Source organism: Strix aluco, chromosome 29, assembly GCF_031877795.1.
Source record: "Strix aluco isolate bStrAlu1 chromosome 29, bStrAlu1.hap1, whole genome shotgun sequence".
NCBI lineage: Eukaryota > Metazoa > Chordata > Aves > Strigiformes > Strigidae > Strix > Strix aluco.
In genome coordinates, this window is record NC_133959.1 from 5305892 (window position 1) to 5325244 (window position 19353).

The 19353-nt window shown below is 44.0% G+C and overlaps 1 protein-coding gene across 6 annotated transcripts in view; it reads left to right on the forward strand.

Moving 5' to 3' along the window:
* LOC141916497 (ceramide synthase 4-like) overlaps positions 1–19353 on the forward strand; it is a 51737-nt gene that overhangs the window by 15832 nt on the left and 16552 nt on the right. For 3 of the 6 annotated variants that reach the window (XM_074809068.1, XM_074809069.1, XM_074809070.1), the window contains 2 exons: positions 10556–10729; positions 17441–17558. In XM_074809068.1, the coding sequence (XP_074665169.1) occupies positions 10556–10729; positions 17441–17558 (292 nt within the window). Of the gene's footprint in view, positions 1–10555; positions 10730–11219; positions 17281–17440; positions 17559–19353 lie in introns of those variants that run through there. The other 3 variants (XM_074809072.1, XM_074809073.1, XM_074809071.1) reach the window with 3 other exon arrangements.

Below are 19353 nucleotides of genomic sequence, written 5' to 3' on the forward strand. Positions count from 1 at the left end.
GTTGCCTTACTTGGACACTGGTCATGTCTGATATTCTTACTAAGACGCAGTATGGTCTGTAGTTTTTTTAAACAGGGATGGTAGAACATGGTGTTCTTGTGCCTTACCAAAACAATCAGCATGTGGTCTTCAGTGGTTTTTTGTTGAAATTTTTTTTGTTTGTTGAGTTAGCGTTCAGTAGCAGAATACTGATTGTTCCCAAGTGTCAGGACAACGAGGTTTATGTTACCTCACCCTGCCTTGGAAGTAATAAAGGAATGTTACTTCATGTAATAATACAGCCATGGAGTAAGTGCCACACAGAGCCTACAGAGGTCTTCAGCTTTTGTGTCTGCTGCTTTTTACAATGGCAACTTCACGCTTTATTTTTGAGACGTTTGACAACGGGTGCTGCAGTTCAAGCCAGGTTTCTTCAGCCTTAGTAGGGAAGCATCTTCAGGTTCCTGGAGGAGGAATATGGCAGAAGCAGCTGTGGTATTTCAAAATGTGCATGGAAGTTCTTGCCTTTTTTTAAATTTCAGGAGGGTAGGTTTTGGCTTGTTCAGGGATCTGCTTGGCAGGTTCTCATGGCAGACTGTGCTGCCCAGCAAAGGGGCCCAGACAGCTGGTTGCTCATCCAGGACAGCCGGCTCCAAGCACAAGTGTGGTCCATCCCAACATGCAAGAAGGCAAACAAAAACGGTAGGAGGCCAGCAGGGGTGACCGTGGAACTGTTGTGGAGCTCAAACGCAGAAAGGAAGTATCAGGAGGAGGGTGGAAGTGGGGATGGATGGCCAGGAGGAATATAGAAGTGTGGCCTGAGTGTATGAGAATGGATGTAGGAAAGCCAAAGCTCAGCGGGAGTGAAGGATGTGAAAGGCAGCCAGAAGGGCTTCCCTAAGTACACTGGCAGCAAGAGGAAGGCTAGGAAAGATTTGGGCCCACAGCTCTGAGTACCTCCTGACCAAAGATACGGTGAAGCTGGAGGTACTCAGTGCCTTTTCTGGCCTTGTTTTTAACTGGTTAAACCAGTAGTTGTTTTTTACTGAGCAAAACCAAGGCGTTGTACTCATCCCTCTCAGCGAGGGATGATGGAGTGAGAAGAGCTGTCTGATTTGCATTCTGAGGTGGATGGGTGCCATCAGCCTGAAACCTGTGCTGTGGGTCATACCTGGCAGTCTGCTTGGGAGCCAAACACTGCAGTCAGAGCAGCCTGGCAACGAAGGAGCTGGCAAGCAGAGCATGAGGGCTGGAAGTTTGTAAGTAATTTATGCTGGGTAAGGAAGAAGAGAGTATTGCTCACTGGAGATCTAGGTAAGCAAGTTTGTCAGCTGGCTGGGCTTTCATTTGCCACTTCTAATGTTTGTTTGGGCATTCTATGCTTTTTCTGGGACCTTCCCAAAAGAGGGTGTATATGAAAATTATTGCCTTTGAACAGAGCAACACATGACCAGCCTGCACCAAAGTATGAGATAGGGTTAATGTTGGTGAAAAGCTGGAAAGTCTAGGAGCCAAGGCAGAGCAACCCAGCTCTCTCAGGGGGCTGAAAAGAGATGTTTTCTTAGGGAGTTATGGAGGCAAATTTTGTCCTCCTGCCTTTAAAGTTAGGAGTGGAGAATCAAGCTTTTGTTGGACTGGTAGTGGAAGCAAGCAGATGGTAAAAAGTTCCTTGAAAAAGTTGAACAATTGCAAAATTAATTTATTCTTGGGTGAGCAGAAGACATGAAATAATTTGATAGGAAATGTCAGCTGGTAGAGCTAAGTGAGGAGAACATCTGAAAGCCAGGGACTTGAGGATAACTGGTCATTGGTGGAGAAACAAGGCTGCACAAATAATTTCAAATTTTCAGCACGCTTCCGAAGAAGAGGATTGTGGAGAGCAAAGTTTGGATGAGGAGAGTGAGCCTGGAGAACAGTGTGTTGATGATTACAAAGGGAAGGAGATTGTGGTTTTGTCACTACTAGTCAGGTTGAAAATCAGTCTTATTTCATGCAAAAACAAAGGGGAGATTCTGCCAGACATTGTGGTTTTGTGGAAAAGCCAAGGGCATTCAAAGTCACAGGAGAGATGAGAAAGCTGGGGAACAGAGGAGAAATACAGCAGAATCAGCTGTAGGTAAAAAAAAGATTTGTACCTAAGATTCATACCAGAATTCCATGTGATTGGAGATTCTGCATCAGTTATGGCCAGAGCAAGCAGGCTTAGATAATCTCCAAAATAAGTTCAAAGAAATGGAGGTGTAAAGGGTGGTGGGTTTTGTAGAAAAGTTACTTTGACAAAGAGAGTGAGGAGGAGACATGCCAAGAGAGTGAAGATCAATAGGTGGTTCATGGATTGAAACTATAAGGAAAGATTTATTTTATTTTATTTTTGCCATGGGAGGACATTCTTAGGCATTTTTCTTAACTGACAAATTTCAGGTGTGTCTCTTGGACACACACTTTCCTCCGTGGTGAAATTCGCTTGATGATAAGAAAAGCCTTAAAGTAGTGAAGAACCAACAGAGGGGTAGGGAAAGAGAGGGGTCTCAGGCCAGGGAGATGGTACGGATAAGGCAAAATCAGAAAGCAGGTATGACACCAGGATAGCTAACAGGGATGAGTAAATGGAAATGAGCATGTCAAAGCTGAAGGGAAATTTGAAAAGGTTAATGTATTCCCTTCAGGCTGGAGACTGGAACTACCTAATCTCCATCTCGGCATGCTGAAAATAATGGTATGTGTAACTAAGAATTTTGGAGCAAAGATTTTTTTTTGTCTATAAATTTTACCAAATCTTTGGTGACAATACTTGATATATATTAGAAAAAATGTATGAAAAATGTTAGAAGAAATACATGTAGAAAAAATTATCGCAGCAACTGTAATCCCAGTATTGTGATCTCAGTGTGAATCTTGTACAAAAAAAAAAAAAAAAAAAAAAGGACAGAAAAACCCTGGAGACTGAGATTAAGAAATTAAATGTAATGTGGGTGTTCAAAGGATAGCCCATGTCACATTTACCTGAGCTTTCTTGTTAAAATTATTTATTTCTGCATAAGAGAAATGCAGTAAACTTCATGTTTGAACTCGTAACTTCTCTTGTGTAGCTGGAGTGGGTAATTTTGGTTAAAGTGGAAGACATCGGGATTATGGGAAGTATCAAACAGGTAAGAAACTGCCTAGAAGAGCTATCAGGAGAGGATTTACGCATGGAATTCTTGAATAATTGATTTCTTAGCAAAATTAGTTAATGGTTCAAATGCATAATATGCAGTGGTAACCCAAATTCAGGAAGTATGGACCAGAGCAGGACTGGAGTACAGTGGCTCTTCCGATTTGAACTAACAGGAACCTTTATAAATATGCAGAGTACTTTGTTTCTTGACCCCAGCTGCTTCTCAGAAAGATAGGACGAGCCTCTCCATTTTGGTCTGCAGCATATCAAGATTTAAGAGGCTTTTTTGGGTTTAATTATTTCAGCCATAGCCCCATGATAAAAATAAAGCGACTTGAATCAAGAAGCAGTGTAAGTGCATCCTTATGGTGGTGTGCTTCCACATTAACGAATAATTCCCCCTGTGGCAGTATTGTGCTGCTGGTGGTTAATTAAGTCCTGGGAAAACTGGCTATACCAGGAAGTCTTCTGCAGGAATACCTGTGCTGGTTCTGGCAGCGATGTCATTAGCATGATGCTGCACTTAAGCTAATAAGAGTTGGCAGACCTAAACGGCTTGGCCCAGAGCCACTTCAGGGATGTTTGTACCAGTGACATTGTCCACCCACAAACCTGAATAATCCACCTGCAGACAGTGGACCACTTCGGGCATAATCAAGAACTGGAAAGTCTTCATGGCCAGAGTAAGAGGCGTGAGGTGACCTTGAATATAGCACAGTGTGCAGAGTTGTGTATTTGGACTAATGGTAGAAATTTGTGTTAGAAAATGCAGATGTTAATGCTAGACACTCCTCTCAGAAGCCCTGTTCAGGAACAGAATCTAGTCAGAAACAGAGGAATGTGCAAAGAAAGGTTTCAGCTTCTCTGACTATAGCAAGTTGTATTAGCTCTATACAATATAGGGAGGATTAGAAGCAGTGGACTTGTTTAGCCTAGACAACGAACTATGAGAGGAAGGTATTGTGCTATAAACAGTAAGAACAACTTGTTTGTGGTAAAACCCAGTGTTAATACAAAATGAATTTTAATGGCATTAAAATTCTTTACTGTGGTTATTCTGTACCCACCAGAGGGTTTAGGAACAGCTTTCTAGTATGAGCAAATGATGTAAAAACATTGAGACACCTCTGATACAGCTTGGTACCCTTATTGAAGGGATTATTGTTCCTTGTCATAGCAAAAAGCTGAAAGTGCCCCAGTGAAGTCTTGGTTATTTCTAAAATTAAGAGCTTCCAGAGGAAGAGAGGAAGAGGAAACAACTTAGTGGGTTGGAATTGTATGTTGGAATTTGGAAAGAAGTTGGAAGTTCTGTGCTATTGGGGTCAGAGTTCCTACAGCAAAGACCAAAATTACCACCACATCAATGTTACCAGTATCTGCTGCACTAAAATTGAAAACTCCACTGTAATCTTTTCTTTTATTATGGTTCTTTATTTTACCTTCACAGTATAAGCAGTGAACAGTGGCTAATGCAGTGTCTAGCGTAACACTGTAGCTGTAAGCTGCCCGGCAGATACCTACACCCAGTCATCTTCAGAGTGAAAGGGTATTTACCCAGTTCTTTACCGAGACTTGTACGTCTTTTCTCTCTTTGATTCTCCCCCACCCTTATCTCCTGTATTCACATATTTAAATTTACATGAGTATTCATGTGCCTATATATTAATGTTTAGCTTGGGAATAGATTCTGTAAGTGAAGCAGCAGAATAACTCTTTGAAGATGTAAGCAACAGTTAACGTTTTCTGGGTAAACCTGCTTAGCCATTTTACCTGTGAGACAAGGAGTAACCTTTCTAGCTAGGTGCCATGCTGCTTCTCAAACAGTTCTGCTTTGAAAGTGAAACTGTATATAAACATGTCCTGAAGGGGTTTAAGTACAGTCGTGTTCCTGATGTATGGCCCAGGGTTCAGGCAGCCCTGCAGTGCTGCTCTCTGCTGCAGCGTGCAGTTACTGCAGGCGCATCCCTGCAGGCCAGCACAGCAGTTTCTCCTTTCCTTGGAGCAGCTCAGTGCAGCTGGACAGCAGAGAGAGTTGCTGCAGTTAAAAAGCTCGTAGTTGGATCTTGGGCTCGAGCTGGCAGTCTGCCGCGAGGCGAGCCACCGCCTGTCCCAGCCCCTGCCTCTCGGCGTCCCCTCCGTGCTCTTAGCTGAGTGTCCTGCAGGCCCAAAGCGTTTACTTTGAGAAAATTAGAGTGTTCAAAGCAGGCTGGCTGCCGGCATACTGCAGCTAGGAATAATGGAATAGGACTCCGTTCTATTTTGTTGGTTTTCGGAAACGGGGCCGTGATTTAGAGGGATGGCCGGGGGCATTCGTATTGTGCCGCTAGAGGTGAAATTCTTGGATTGGCGCAAGACAGCCTAGAGCAAAAGCATTTGCCAAGAATGTTTTCATTAATCAAGAACAAAAGTTGGAGGTTCGAAGGTGGTCAGATACCATCGTAGTTTTGACCAGCAGTGTGCCCAGGTGGCCAAGAAGGCCAGTGGTATCCTGGCTTGCATCAGCAATAGCGTGGCCAGCAGGGACAGGGGAGGGATCTTACCCCTGTGCTCAGCACTCGTGAGGCCGCCCCTCGATGACTGTGTTCAGTTTTGGGCCCCTCCCTCCAAAAAGGCCATTGAATGACTTGAGCGTGTCCAGAGAAGGGCAACGGAGCTGGTGCAGGGTCTGGAGCACAGGTCTGATGGGGAGCGGCTGAGGGACCTGGGGGGGTTTAGTCTGGAGAAGAGGAGGCTGAGGGGAGACCTCCTGGCCCTCTGCAACTCCCTGAAAGGAGGGTGCAGAGAGGGGGGATGAGTCTCTTGAGCCAAGGAACCAGCGCCAGGACAAGAGGGAATGGCCTCAAGCTGCGCCAGGGCAGGGTCAGACTGGCTCTTAGGAAGGATTTCTTTCCAGAAGGGGCTGTTGGGCGTTGGAATGGGCTGCCCAGAGAGGTGGTGGAGTCCCCATCCCTGGAGGTGTTTAAGAGTTGGGTCGACACAGCGGTGAGGGATCTGGTGGAGTTGGGAACTGTTGATGTTGGGTTAACGGTTGGACTAGATGGTCTTCAAGGTCTTTTCCAACCTAGACGATTCTGTGATAAACGATGCCGACTGACGATCTGCTGGCATTATTCCCATGACCCACCATGCAGCTCCTGGGAAACCCAAGTCTTTGGGTTCCGGGGGGAGTATGGTTGAAAAGCTGAAACTCAAAGGAACTGGCGGAAGGGCACCACCAGGAGTGGAGCCTGCGGCTTAATTTGACTCAACACAGGAAACCTCACCCGGCCTGGACACGGACAGGATTGACAGATTGAGAGCTCTTCCTCGATTCCATGGATGGTGGTGCATGGCCGTTCTTAGTTGGTGGAGCGATTCTGTGATTCAGATAAAACCACCAAGTTTTAAAAAAAAAAAAGTCACGAGGCAAGTAAAGATTTAACAAAATAAATACAGTGGACAGGGCTGCAGGGCTGCACAGATTCCAGTTGTTTCAAGACCTTCTAACTGCGTCAACTTCAAGGAGCTTTGCTGGTTATATACTGAGTGCCTGATCTTGTCACTGTAGGCTCAGTGAGTGCCAAAGCCACGTCCTCCCTGTCCCCATGGCATGGCCGTGATACTTCTCTATTGATTTCATCCTTACATGTATATTCTATGACAAACTTAATGTTGTTCTTCCAGCTTTTACTCTTTTGCTTACCATTTGTGAAATCCTAAGGCTGATCTGTTTAGTGTCAGGTATGGAAAAGTGGTTTGCACTGTTGGTTTTTCCCTTTGTTCTTGCTGTACTCTTCTGTCTCTCTGTTCCCCTTGTACTCAGAGCTGGAGGGCTTCAGGGTGCTCTGTGAGGCATAAAGAACTTTTGAGAAAGAAATGGGCCTACTTTTGATTTTCTGTGGGTGCTCAAAGGGCATTTTAAACACACCGTTGTCTTCAGCTTTCCAGCAGCCTTGACTTGGGAACTTGTCCTGTGTAAGTTGCAAAAGATAAACATGTTTCTTCATACTGTACCCTTTTCTATATTTTTGCGATATGTAAAGATGGCTGCAGAGATAACGACAGCTTCCAGGAAGGTGATCTTGACTATGTGTAGTTTACACATGAGAGTGGATTAGATAATGGCTGTTTACTTCCTTAGCACTCTGCATCTAAGAATATTCCCCATAAGCAAATGGGAAGACTTGTTTTATATACTCCCCACAGAGAGCCCTCGTCACAGTTCAGCTGCTGTCCTCTACCAAGCGTGAGTTGCCCCCTTTTTTTTGAGAGTTGCCCCCTTTTTTTTGAGAGTTGCCCCCTTTTTTTTGAGTTGCCCCTTTTTTTTGAGTTGCCCCTTTTTTTTGAGTTGCCCCCTTTTTTGAGTTGCCCCCTTTTTTGAGTTGCCCCCTTTTTTGAGTTGCCCCCTTTTTTGAGTTGCCCCCTTTTTTGAGTTGCCCCCTTTTTGAGTTGCCCCCTTTTTGAGTTGCCCCCTTTTTGAGTTGCCCCCTTTTTGAGTTGCCCCCTTTTTGAGTTGCCCCCTTTTTGAGTTGCCCCCTTTTTGAGTTGCCCCCTTTTTGAGTTGCCCCCTTTTTGAGTTGCCCCCTTTTTGAGTTGCCCCCTTTTTGAGTTGCCCCCTTTTTGAGTTGCCCCCTTTTTGAGTTGCCCCCTTTTTGAGTTGCCCCCTTTTTGAGTTGCCCCCTTTTTGAGTTGCCCCCTTTTTGAGTTGCCCCCTTTTTGAGTTGCCCCCTTTTTGAGTTGCCCCCTTTTTGAGTTGCCCCCTTTTTGAGTTGCCCCCTTTTTGAGTTGCCCCCTTTTTGAGTTGCCCCCTTTTTGAGTTGCCCCCTTTTTGAGTTGCCCCCTTTTTGAGTTGCCCCCTTTTTGAGTTGCCCCCTTTTTGAGTTGCCCCCTTTTTGAGTTGCCCCCTTTTTGAGTTGCCCCCTTTTTGAGTTGCCCCCTTTTTGAGTTGCCCCCTTTTTGAGTTGCCCCCTTTTTGAGTTGCCCCCTTTTTGAGTTGCCCCCTTTTTTTTTTTTTTGAGTTGCCCCCTTTTTTTTTTTTTTGAGTTGCCCCCTTTTTTTTTTTTTTGAGTTGCTGCCAGGTACATAGAGTTCTGGAGGAAGAATCCTTGGTTGTGGAATTGCAAAGCAGGCTGCTGTGGCACCTTTCCCTAGCGTGCCTGCTGGCTCTGCACTGTTGGGTAACCCTGTGGTACTGAAGAAGTGTTTTCTGAAGAGCTGAGGCGGGGAGGAAGTGTAATTTCTCTCTGTAGTTCTCACAGATATTCCTGATGTACCGATGCTTCTCCTGACTAGAGCTGAGGTTTTTAACAGCTAAGAAAGTTTACCAACACTTCTGAGGTTGGTGTTTTTTGTGCCTTGTGAAGCTCTTTGTAATTCAGCCACCTCGCTTAGGTTACCTGACTCTTCTGCTGGTATCCAGTACCTATCTGAAGTGCACAAGCTGTTTTGAAACACGTCACCACACTTCATAGTGACAGTGTGTTGAATTCATCATAGGCTAAGCCCAAACTCCACAATTTGCTTCTACATATACATACACATTCCTTCTGCTCTGTAAGTTTGAAGGCTCTTAAAACAGAATTTGCAGAGTCTGTAAACCCTGTTTATCTTCATTTTATGTGCCAATGATTTTTGTCCAGACATTGCATTTGGAAGGAGAGCTAGCAGAAGGAATGGAGAACAGCCTGGAAGTGGGAGCAAAACCACAGTTTCCAGAGTCCCAGAAGCTGCACCAGAAAGAAAATACTGTGATTATAATCAAACTGAAAGCTGGTAAAAGCACTGGATGTTCTTTTTGGTGCTAGTGAAGTTGGATATTACCTTCCTGCCACTCCTTCTGGTTGTAGTTCTGCAGTATACCAGACTCCTGATTTTTAGGAGGTATTTCTATGTTGTGGCTATCAAAACATAAATGATACCAAACATTTATGTGTTTGATATCAAAAGGTGGAATCAGAGAATGCAGGGAGGAGAAGAATGCATTTTTAGTAAGATGTTTTTCCTTTTTGTTTGTGGAAAAGGGGGAAGTGTTTTCCTGCTTTGTAGATCATAAATGGTCAGAAAGTTTGCATCCACTTGGTATCAATTACATCTATATTTGTAATCAGCTTTATTATCATACTGAATTGGCTGTGCATGCTCCAGGAGAAATGAGAGTCAACTCTGAAGAAAGCGGGTCCTGGTCCTTCCCTGTTGTAGTCAGATCAAAAGACACATTGAGATGAATAATAAAGTCCCAATCAAGAAAAGACATTATGATTCAGACGATATCCCTCAGACTCTGCAAAATTCTGGAATAAGGCAGATCTTCAGTTCAACTAACAAAGAAACTACTTCTGAATTAAAGATATCTTCAAAATCAAGCTTTGATCTGTTAGGCACTTCTCCTTGCAGAAAATAGGCCAGGGTTTGGGCCTCTGTTGGGTGAGATACTTGGTGATACTCCGGTCAGACACTTAAATTATGCTTTTTCTCTCGGTTTTGTAAGGTGGCATTTCCTGTGTACTGTTCCGATGATCTCAGTGGGCATCTCATTCCCACACTTCCCCTTTTCTTACTCTGTGCCTGCCCAGAGTCTGTTCAGAGCTTGTGTTTGGGATATGTGCTGTTAGCAGCTAGCCTGAGCAGCCTGTGTTGGAGGGCAGTGCAGCTCATATTTGTGTATGAGGTAGAATCATCTAGCAGTAGTATTTTTGTGTTGAATGCTTTGTTCCGCCCATTCCACTGTCTTTTATGCTGCTCAATTCACTGATCATGTATGTAAATCCCACCTTCAAGCACGGTCTTTTAAATTACGTTAAGAATCCAGTTTACCAGTTAGCACAAAAGTTCTTACCTGGAAGTAGTTTCCTTAATCATTTAAAGCAGAAGATAGATCTTTTTTTTCTTTTTTTTAAGGTGAAGTCTCAGAATAATGTTCATTCTAAAGCATACATACACACACATGCACACAGTGGAATTGCAGCGTGTTAATAGAAACAAATACAAAATATCAAAGACTAAAAAATAAGGTTATGTACATATAAAAGGACAGCTGGCAGCCAGCCTTGGAGCAGACTTGCTGCATTCCCATGATACCAAGCTGTCAGTCTTGTAGAAAGGAATCTATGAATCTGAGAAGCTGCAGTATTAAACTTAAAACTTTCCGATACATCTTGCTGAGAATGACACTAATGTTCTGTTGAATTCTGAGGCGCTGATCTCCACTTCAGCCCTTTTTTGTTTCTGTGCCAGGAGTCAGCAGTCACCAAGCACCTGATAACAATCTTTGAGCAGGTTATCAGTTCCTTGGGCACTGATGTATTCCCCACCTCTTCTGCTCTCGCAGCCAGATGCAGCCTCAGCGAGGGTGTAATTCTTCCTCTGCTTCACTGGCTTGTGCTGACAGGTTTGCTACGTGCGAGGGTGTCCTCAGTTTATTCTGGTCTCTCTTCCTTCCAGGATGGCACGCTCTCTGTATGACTGGCTGTGGCAGCACGAGTTCTGGCTGCCCCCAGGAATCACCTGGCAGGATATGCAAGAGTCTGAAGATGTCCATTACCCACAGCCTCGTGATCTCTTGCTCAGCATCCCTTTTGCTTTAATCTTGGTTGTCATTCGATGTGCCTTTGAAAGGTAAGTTATGTAGTACAGTTTGGGGTTTCTTAGGGATGATGCTGGCAATTTTGGTCCAAAAGCTGGCTTTATTGTCTGTGCCAGTGTATGACTGAAGAGGTCCACAGAAACTCCAGGTCTTAAAGTTTGCTGAGACATATTTTTCAGCTCTTTCTTTCCAGCTCTGTGTACTGTGGCTAAAGAAGTATGTTGAATATAGAACACAAAACCTGCCCATAAGGTCTAATTATAAGCAATGTGACTACCTACACTTCCAACAGGTAGACCCTAGATAAGGTTTATGCTTTGTAAAGACAGACACGCTGTTTTGTGTTCTGTTGCACATTACAAAGAGGGAAAAAAGACAATTGAAATGTGTTTGTCATCTTTTTTTAAAAGAGTAACTGCACAAGAAAATGGAAGCAGACCTCTGCAGGCTGGAAGGATGTTTCTTCTCCAGATTCTCTGTGATACAAGGACAGCTTGGAAAAGTTTATAGAAGTTGAAAAGATTCAGAGCTCTGCTGTGAGAATGGTTTTAATTAAAAAAGAATTATAGCCAGTATTTGTATGTAAACACAAATGCGTGAATAATTCTTTAAATAATCATTTTATGATGATAGAAAATTGGAATCCAAATCTCTTCTTTGTAGCAATATGTTTAGTGTGCATTCCATAAATTCCATGAATTTTATCCTGCACTTTCCTGGGGACATAGGTGTCTCTGTTACCTCCACTGATGTGGGAACAAAGGTGCTGTAGGTAACCATTAAAACACAAGTGACTCACAGTTCTTCCTTGCTGATCTGCAAGACATGGCTGGACACAGTACTCCTGCAGGTAGGTGCTGTCAGTCGGTGACTTGGACACAGCTGCGAGGTGCAGCTGGAGATCAGCCCCCATGTCCTGCATCGACTGGGACTGTCCAGGTCTCCCTGGTACAAGACACGAACAGGAAGAAGAAGGAGCCAAACTCTTCTCCATGGTGCCCAGTGACAGGACAAGAGGCAGCAGGCACAAACAGAAATGGATGATACTCCATCTCCACATAAGAAAACACTTTTTTTTTTTTTTTTATTGTGAGCGTGGCCAAACATTGGAGCAGGTTCCCCAGAGGACGAGTGGAGTCTCCATCTGTGGAGATACTCGACGCCCAGCTGGACACAGCCCTCCCCAGTCCCCTGTAGCTGACCCTGCTTGAGAGCAGAGGTGAGCTGGATCATCTCCAGAGTCCCTTTCAGCATCGATTCTGTGCTTCTGTGACTCCGTCCCTTTATTCCCCTTCCTCTTGCCACACCACTCTTAGTCAGTCTGAATATCTTCTCCATCTGCTTTAAGATGCCAATGGCCAGGTAAACCAATATTTTTCTTTTCCCATCCAAGTGCTGCCTCAGCTGGGAGAGTTTCCACAGGCCTGGTCGTACTCATTAATTTTAAAGCTATTTTGATTCACAAACTTCATTAAATAAAAGCTTGTCACACCCTTAAAAAAAGATAATATCACAAGTCCATTTTACAGGTCCAGGAAACCTGTAATCATACCACTATCTTACCTATGGCAATTACAAGCCAGTGTTCTGAGCTGGATTCTTGTTTGTCCTAACTCTCTGCAGTCATTTATTTCAGCATGACATTTTCTCATTCTCTATCATTACTGTTTCATGTTCAGTTCATCATGGAGGAGAACACTTCCCCTAGTGAGTGGGAGGTATGAACCAAGTCCTGTTACCCTGTACGTGCAGTGGCACTAGCCCTGTATAAAATAATTTGCAAAAAGTTTGAGAATTGCAGACTGAAAGGATGCGTGTGTTATCTCTCATTCTCCGTGTAGATGGCCTTGACTTTGTAGCTTTGGCTATCTAGTCAGTGGCTCAAAACGAGTGTATGTAGCTAGTATACAAGTTTGGGTTTGGTCGCTTTAGCTTGGTCTCTGGCAGTTTATTCTGCCTGCACCAATTACTTGCAACTGTGCATCGGGTGCAAAGCATTTTCTTCTCTAGGTGCACTCTGTGTTCTTGGTGGTGCCTGCTCTGGGATTTCAGAAATGCTGTAATGCCTTCATGTCATTTATCTGTGTCAGAACTCCAGGAAAATACTAAGAGGCAGGAGAAGCCAAGAGGATTTTCTGCAATCCCTCATTCAACAGCTGCATCAGCCACCATGCTTGGGCCAATGGTTCCATCTTCTTGGTTTGGAGATTAAACCTGGGAAAGACCCCGCTTCATCAAGCATGGATTTTCCTCTCCTTGGCACCTGCTGGCTGAACTGGGAAAAGCTGAGACAGCGACATCCTTTTAACAACCAGTTATTCTGTGGATTAGGTGGTGGCTGTGGGAAGAGGACATGCGGTAGCTGGGTGGGGCCTGGGAGAGCTGAGGAGGTTGTGGGCGCAGCCCTGGGGGAGAAGAAACAGCTCACACATCAGTGAAGCAACTCTGCTCTGAGCCAGTTCGCTCTGGAGAAGGTGGGAAAATGGGATGTTTGGTGCTGGTGACCTAGTTTTTGCCACAGTACTGAAGCAGGTGCTGGGTAATGAGGACCTGGCAAAATAGAGGACCTAGAAGTTTGGAACCTCTCCCCTTCCTTTGATGTTTCCAGATTGTGCTTGTGAGTAGGAGATATGTCCTGCACCCATAACTTGGAGCCTGATTTTAAGCACCTGTACAGCTTAGCAGAACTTTTCCCTGGGCATATGCCTGCAAGCAGGGGTATTGGCTTCTCCTCTACTTCTATAATATTTGAGACCCTTTTCTGTAAAAATCAAATTCTTGGTGTGCCATGATTATGAAAGAATCACAGCTTCTATTGCAAAGTGTTTCTTGCCTGTAAGGTTACAAAAATGTGGAAACTGAAGTGCTTAGAAGGATAGTAAGGCAGAAAGTTGGAAAACAGAATTTGCATACAATTTAATCATCTTACTTCAGACTTGACCAGTGATTTTTGGATGCTGGGGAACTGAAAGCCAATGTCAGTGAATTTGAGTACAAATAGTTCCCAAATTGCACTAGAGAATTTTAATCAGAAAGATTAGGTTTTTTTCTTAGGAGGGTTGTGACAGCATGTGAGCCATGAGTTGTACATAAAAAGAACGGGATACTGTTGATCTGCAGGGAACAGATACTTGAACTCAGAATCAGAAGAAAGATAGATGGAAGAGGACACCCTTTTAAAGTATTTTATTTTGAAATGTATCTTTCTGAAATTCATTCTGCACAGAGATTTTGTTGTTGGTCAATAATCAGGAAGGATCTGAATACAGTTTAGGTTCTATAGGCAGGTTTTTTTCTGCAGAGATGTGGGACACAGTGTGGTATTTAATTGAAAACTGAACTGACTTGACTCAGTTTGGACAGTAGCACTGTAGTGACTTGAGATCTTGTATCAAACAGAACAGTTTAACTTTGATGTGAAGCATTTTCTTGTAAGCAAGAGAAGGTAGAGACTATTCCAGGAGCACAGGGGTAGCCGTCTGCCAGAGGAAAGCGTGAGGCTAAAAGAGATTGTGCAGTTCAAAGAATAGAAGTTCTGGTTGCTGCTGTCACTGATTCTGCATTTCTTAGTACTAGAAGATGTTTGCAGAGTGCACCCTTATAAATTCAAAAACATTTCTGGGAGGAAAAAAACCCAACTCCCCCCCCCCAAGTTAAATTATTTCTTGTATCTCATGCTAACCCTGGAAGCCTCTGCAGAGGGTATGTAGCCCAGTTTTGCAAGGTGGGGGAGTATCAATTTATGCTCCTTCACAATTAAGCCATTTAGTTTCAACTTCAGCAGGTTTCACACAAGACATGGTGCTTACTGAATAAAATGTCTTAGTGTGAACTTTCCTGTGTAAACCGTGAAGTGAGAGAAGCTCACTGATGGAGAAGTAGGCTAGAGATGAGAATCATCTCGCTGACTGTACTTTGCCTTACCTAGCTGTGGAGAGGGGTACAGCTTAGTCCTCAGACTTTCTCCTTCTGTCTTCCAGAGAGCTGATAAACTGCCATGATGAGACCATCCCTGCAGCTGAGATGATGAATCTGTGATGTTGAAATCAGAACAAGCATCATCCTGTTAGGGTTACTTGGAACAAGATTTAACTGAAAACTGAGTCAGAGCATACATCCAACATGTACAAATGTCCCTTAGGAAGAATTTCAGGCCTTGATTTCCCAATGATGCTCACAAATGTAGGATGGTCCCATAATTCATGGTTAAACTCAAAACCTCAACAACAAAATAATTGTAACTTTGGTTACAACACCTTGCCTTCATCAACTGCACCTGGCTTGTCTGTTACAGTGAGATTTTATGCCATGACCATAACAAACCAGCAGGAAAAAGAGAGATGACAGGGATTAAACAAAATTAAGAAATCAGTCAGGATAATTTAAATAGTTTTTCAATAAGAAACGTGATGGCAAGTTGCCCTAATGCCTCGCAGAAACATTCTTTTTCCTTTTAACGTGTCTGAAAAATTTCAGACCTTTCAGTTCCTGATGTGGACTGATAAGAAGCTGCAATAAGGTTCTTCTTTAACAACAGACCTTGATTACCTCTTCCTCTTCGGAGGAGCGTGTATCAAATGACTTTTGAAAAAGAAAGATCAGGCCCACTTCAAGGAACTGCTTAATATAAGAACCAAGACCTAGTGCAGAGCTTAAGGTAAATGTTTTATCAATTTCAGTATAGTTGCAGATATCATTGAAATACCATGTCATTTTTCTTAGCACAGGACCTGCTGGTCCAACATCACTGTTAAACCCTTTGATATTAAAACGAATTGTAAGATATAATTGAAACATTTCTTAAAGAGCAGTTGGAGGTAAAATCCAAAATTGCCAGTGATGGCTGTATTCCTCTGCCACCCAGCAGTCTGCTGGTTGCAGCAATGCCAGGGTGCTGCTGGATTTCACTGGAGCTAATCTGCTTACACATAGCTCTTGTGATCACTGTGTGTCTTGTTGGAAAGTAGTTAGCAAGCGCCCTCACCCCTGCCTCTTCTCTCATGGTAGAGACATACCTTTTTCATTGGTCTTGGTACATCTTTGAATATTCCTGCAGCCAGTGACGCTAAAGGAATTTCCCAGAGGTGATGAAAAAGACCAACTGGCTGTGCAAAAGAAGGGTGGAAATGAGTGAGCAAAATGTGTAACCACTCTGTGGTTTATGCCTCAGTGTAAGAGAAGTTGCAACATTCCTTAGGTAGGTGATCTGTTTATAAAATTGCTTTCAATACCTGTTAATTAAATTAAGAAATGAGTTCTTGGAAAGAAAACTTCAGAAAGATCCTTCTGGAAGGATGTTTGATCTAGAATAGTCCCTAAGCACCTGCACATGTGCAGTATAGGCTGTATGGCTGGAAGAGACCACAGACAACCACACCATATAGTCACAGTCACAAATATATCCCACGCTGTTTTGAAGTAAAACATCTACATAGAGAAGAAACCTCCACAGCGCTTTTGCTGCAAAGTAAAAAAGAAAATCTTGTTCCATGTCTGAATCCTTAGGGGTAACTCATCGGAGGACCTGCCCGAACAGTGTGAAGACTTGACGGGGCAGAGCAGGCGGGGGTCTCAGCACTCGCTTCCTCTGCGTGGTATTCGTCAGCTCATGACCACCCTCAACACCGGTTTACAGTTGATAACCCAGTAACTGTTCAGGGAAGCTGTTGGTACCTTAAGCAAAAAGCTCTTACTCCAAAATCCAGAGATTTTGTATGATTTCAGCAACAGTGCTGCAAAGTGCTTCTAGGCAGACAGTCTGCTCTTTTTTCTGATGAGGCTGACTGCATGCCAGTGGCAGTGTGTAAAAGGTAGCGATTCATAAGGACAACAGATTGTACAGAAATTCAAGGAGAATGCAGTTAATTCGGGCCTTTTCTAAAATGATGGTTTGCCAGGTTTCCTGTTTGTGCAGTGTCCGTGCAGGACCTCGCTTCACACCATTGATGAGGCTGTTCCTATTGCCAAGGGAGAGAAGAGTGTTTGTGGAGGAGTTGAATTGTTGAGCACAGCAATACCGTGCCCAGTTTTCTTACTTCTTCGTAGCTTTTTTCTATTTATGCAGATTTTTTTATTTATATTGTTTCACTGTGAAAGACTGAAGATGCACAAGCATAAGCATCCATTCCTTGTGACTACATTTCTAGTTGCTGTGTCCTTATTTTACAACCGATGTTTGACTTGCATTAGGAAAAATGGAGGTAAGTTGCTCCAGTAAAGACCAAGTGGCCTCCTCTTTCATCAGGACATTTCTTCTGCGTTAGTACCACACATCTGATAGAGCCTCCCTCTTGATCCTGAGCCAAGTCCTTAGTTCAAGTGGATGCCGTGTATGTTCAGTATTCTAGGCTGAGCAGTGAACAACATTCAGGCCTTATCATCACTGTGGTACTCTGCTGCAAGCAAGCCAAAGAGCAAAGATAGGTATCATGGCTGTCTCCAAGCCTGGGCTTTGTGCCATAATCCCAGATGCCCAAGCACAGTGGATTCAGAAGCTGACAAAGCAGGATATAGCATTTCCCAACCTCGTGTCATTTTGGATATTACAGCACAGAGCTCAGGACAATAGAATACAAGTCTCGCTGTAAGTTTGGGGATTTTTTCCCTCTCTGGTTTACCATACTTGTGCCTAGATTCAAAATGTGGGAGGTAGCTGTTATGTACTACATCATGTTACAACAGTGCTGCAAAGTCAGAAATTACTCTTCTGTTTTTGGCTGGACCTTTTATCTTTTCTTTTGCAGAGCCATAGCCCTGCCCCTCAGCAGCAAACTGGGTGTGAAAGACAAGCAGAGACCAAAAGCTCAGCCTATCCCCGTCCTGGAAACATTCTACAGTACACGCTGCAAGAACCCTGAAGAGGCGAGTCCTTTCTTTTGCTTTCCTTTTGCTTTCCCTTGTGTCTTTAGCCAAATAAAGTCACATTTGGAATCCTGAAGTTTGGTAATGCCACTCATATTTGGAAGCTCAACAAAACAGCAGGAACCACTATAGTGTTGGCTGCCTGAGACCAGCCACAGAGGTCATTCTGCAAATGCCATCAGCTATCCGTTCTGCTTCTGCATGGGGGAGTAGCAGCTTTTTGTAGGTAGCATACAAAAAATTGAAATGCCAAACTTCTGTGGACGGGAATCTGTTCTCCCAAAGGAAATGATGACAAATGCTGTTCCCTCTTGTGTTTGCCTTATACACAGCACAAGCAGAAACACAGGAGGTTCTGTCTGAACATCAGGGAACATGTTCTTACTGTGAGGGTGACCAGGCACTGGAACAGGTTCCCCAGAGAGGTTGTGGAATATCCTTGGGGATGCTCAAGAGCTGTCTGGACATGGTCCTGGGCAACCAACTCTGGGTAGCTCTGTTTGAGCAGGGGGGGTTGGACTAGATGACCTCCCTTCCAACCCCAGCCATTCTGTGATGTTGTCTTTTCATATATCAGCAAACCCCTGTCACATCAGCTGCCTTACTGACTCCACGTTGCTAGTCCTTGCAGCTCAGCAGGTGTGGATTACTAGGAGGAGTTCTGGAGTGGGTCATTCTGTTGCTGTGCAATCCATGAGTTTGAGATTGGCCTTTCAGGAAGCAACCAAAGTCTTGGCCGTCTTCACAAAGATTGTAAGGAGCATCAGAAAACTGCAAATGGTGGGTAGTTTTCCCATGAGAGATAAAAAGATTGATCTTGAAGAACTTGGCAGGATAATCCAGTTATAATGGCTGTTGCTGAGGGGAAAAAGCATTGGCAGGATTGTGAATTGACAGGCAGTATTAGGATTTAGCCTTGTCAGTGAAGTCCCTGGATGTGACCCTTGTGGTAGGGAAAGGAATCAGATTTTCTTTCAGCTCCTTTTTGCAGGCTTTCTTGGCCTTGAAGCAATAGCTATTAATCCTTACTAAGGATGTATGAGCAGGGGGCTGGGGTTCCAGTCACAAGGGGTAGTCCTAGCACGGACGTGTTGCTGCCTTGAGAAGACTGTTGCAGCATGGTTCATACTGCGGTGGGGCATGTGGAACCAGCTTAAAAGTAAAGGGATGGAAGCTAAAATAAAAATGCAGGCATTCATCTGGGTTGCACAGCCAGCCTTTCTCCCCAGCAGTGGGAAGGAGTGTTCTCAGGAACACTTGCCAGTACGGTGGTCCCTGACCTTCCTCTTGCCTCTCTGTCTGCAAAAACTGCACATTTCTCAGTAAAACTACTTCTGTCGCAGAGATCTATCTCAAGGCCTAGCTTTGCAACCAGGATTTCCCCACAGCTCTCCCTGCATCCGCACTGCAGTGAAGCTGGCACTTCTGTCAGAGAGAATCTGTGATACCAGAGCATATCCTCACCACGGGACTCCTGACAGCAGCGTGACATGGAGCAAGAACAGCACAGCTGGCTGCTGCCTGGCTTTCTCCATGCACCAGATACCCCTCAGCCAGTCTTCTAGCTTCCCCCCTCTCCCATGAGCTCTCAGACACCAGCTGTTGTCCAACACAAGATGAGATTTTGCTGTTCTCAGCAGCCTCCTCCTTGAGAGGAATTTCACATTATGGAGCAGTTGGAGAATATAAATCTGTGTCTCCATTTGTCTCCACCACAAGAACAGAAATCAGTAAGAGTGGAAGGAGACACATCTGAAAATTGGTAATGAATATACTTTTGTACAACATGCTCAAA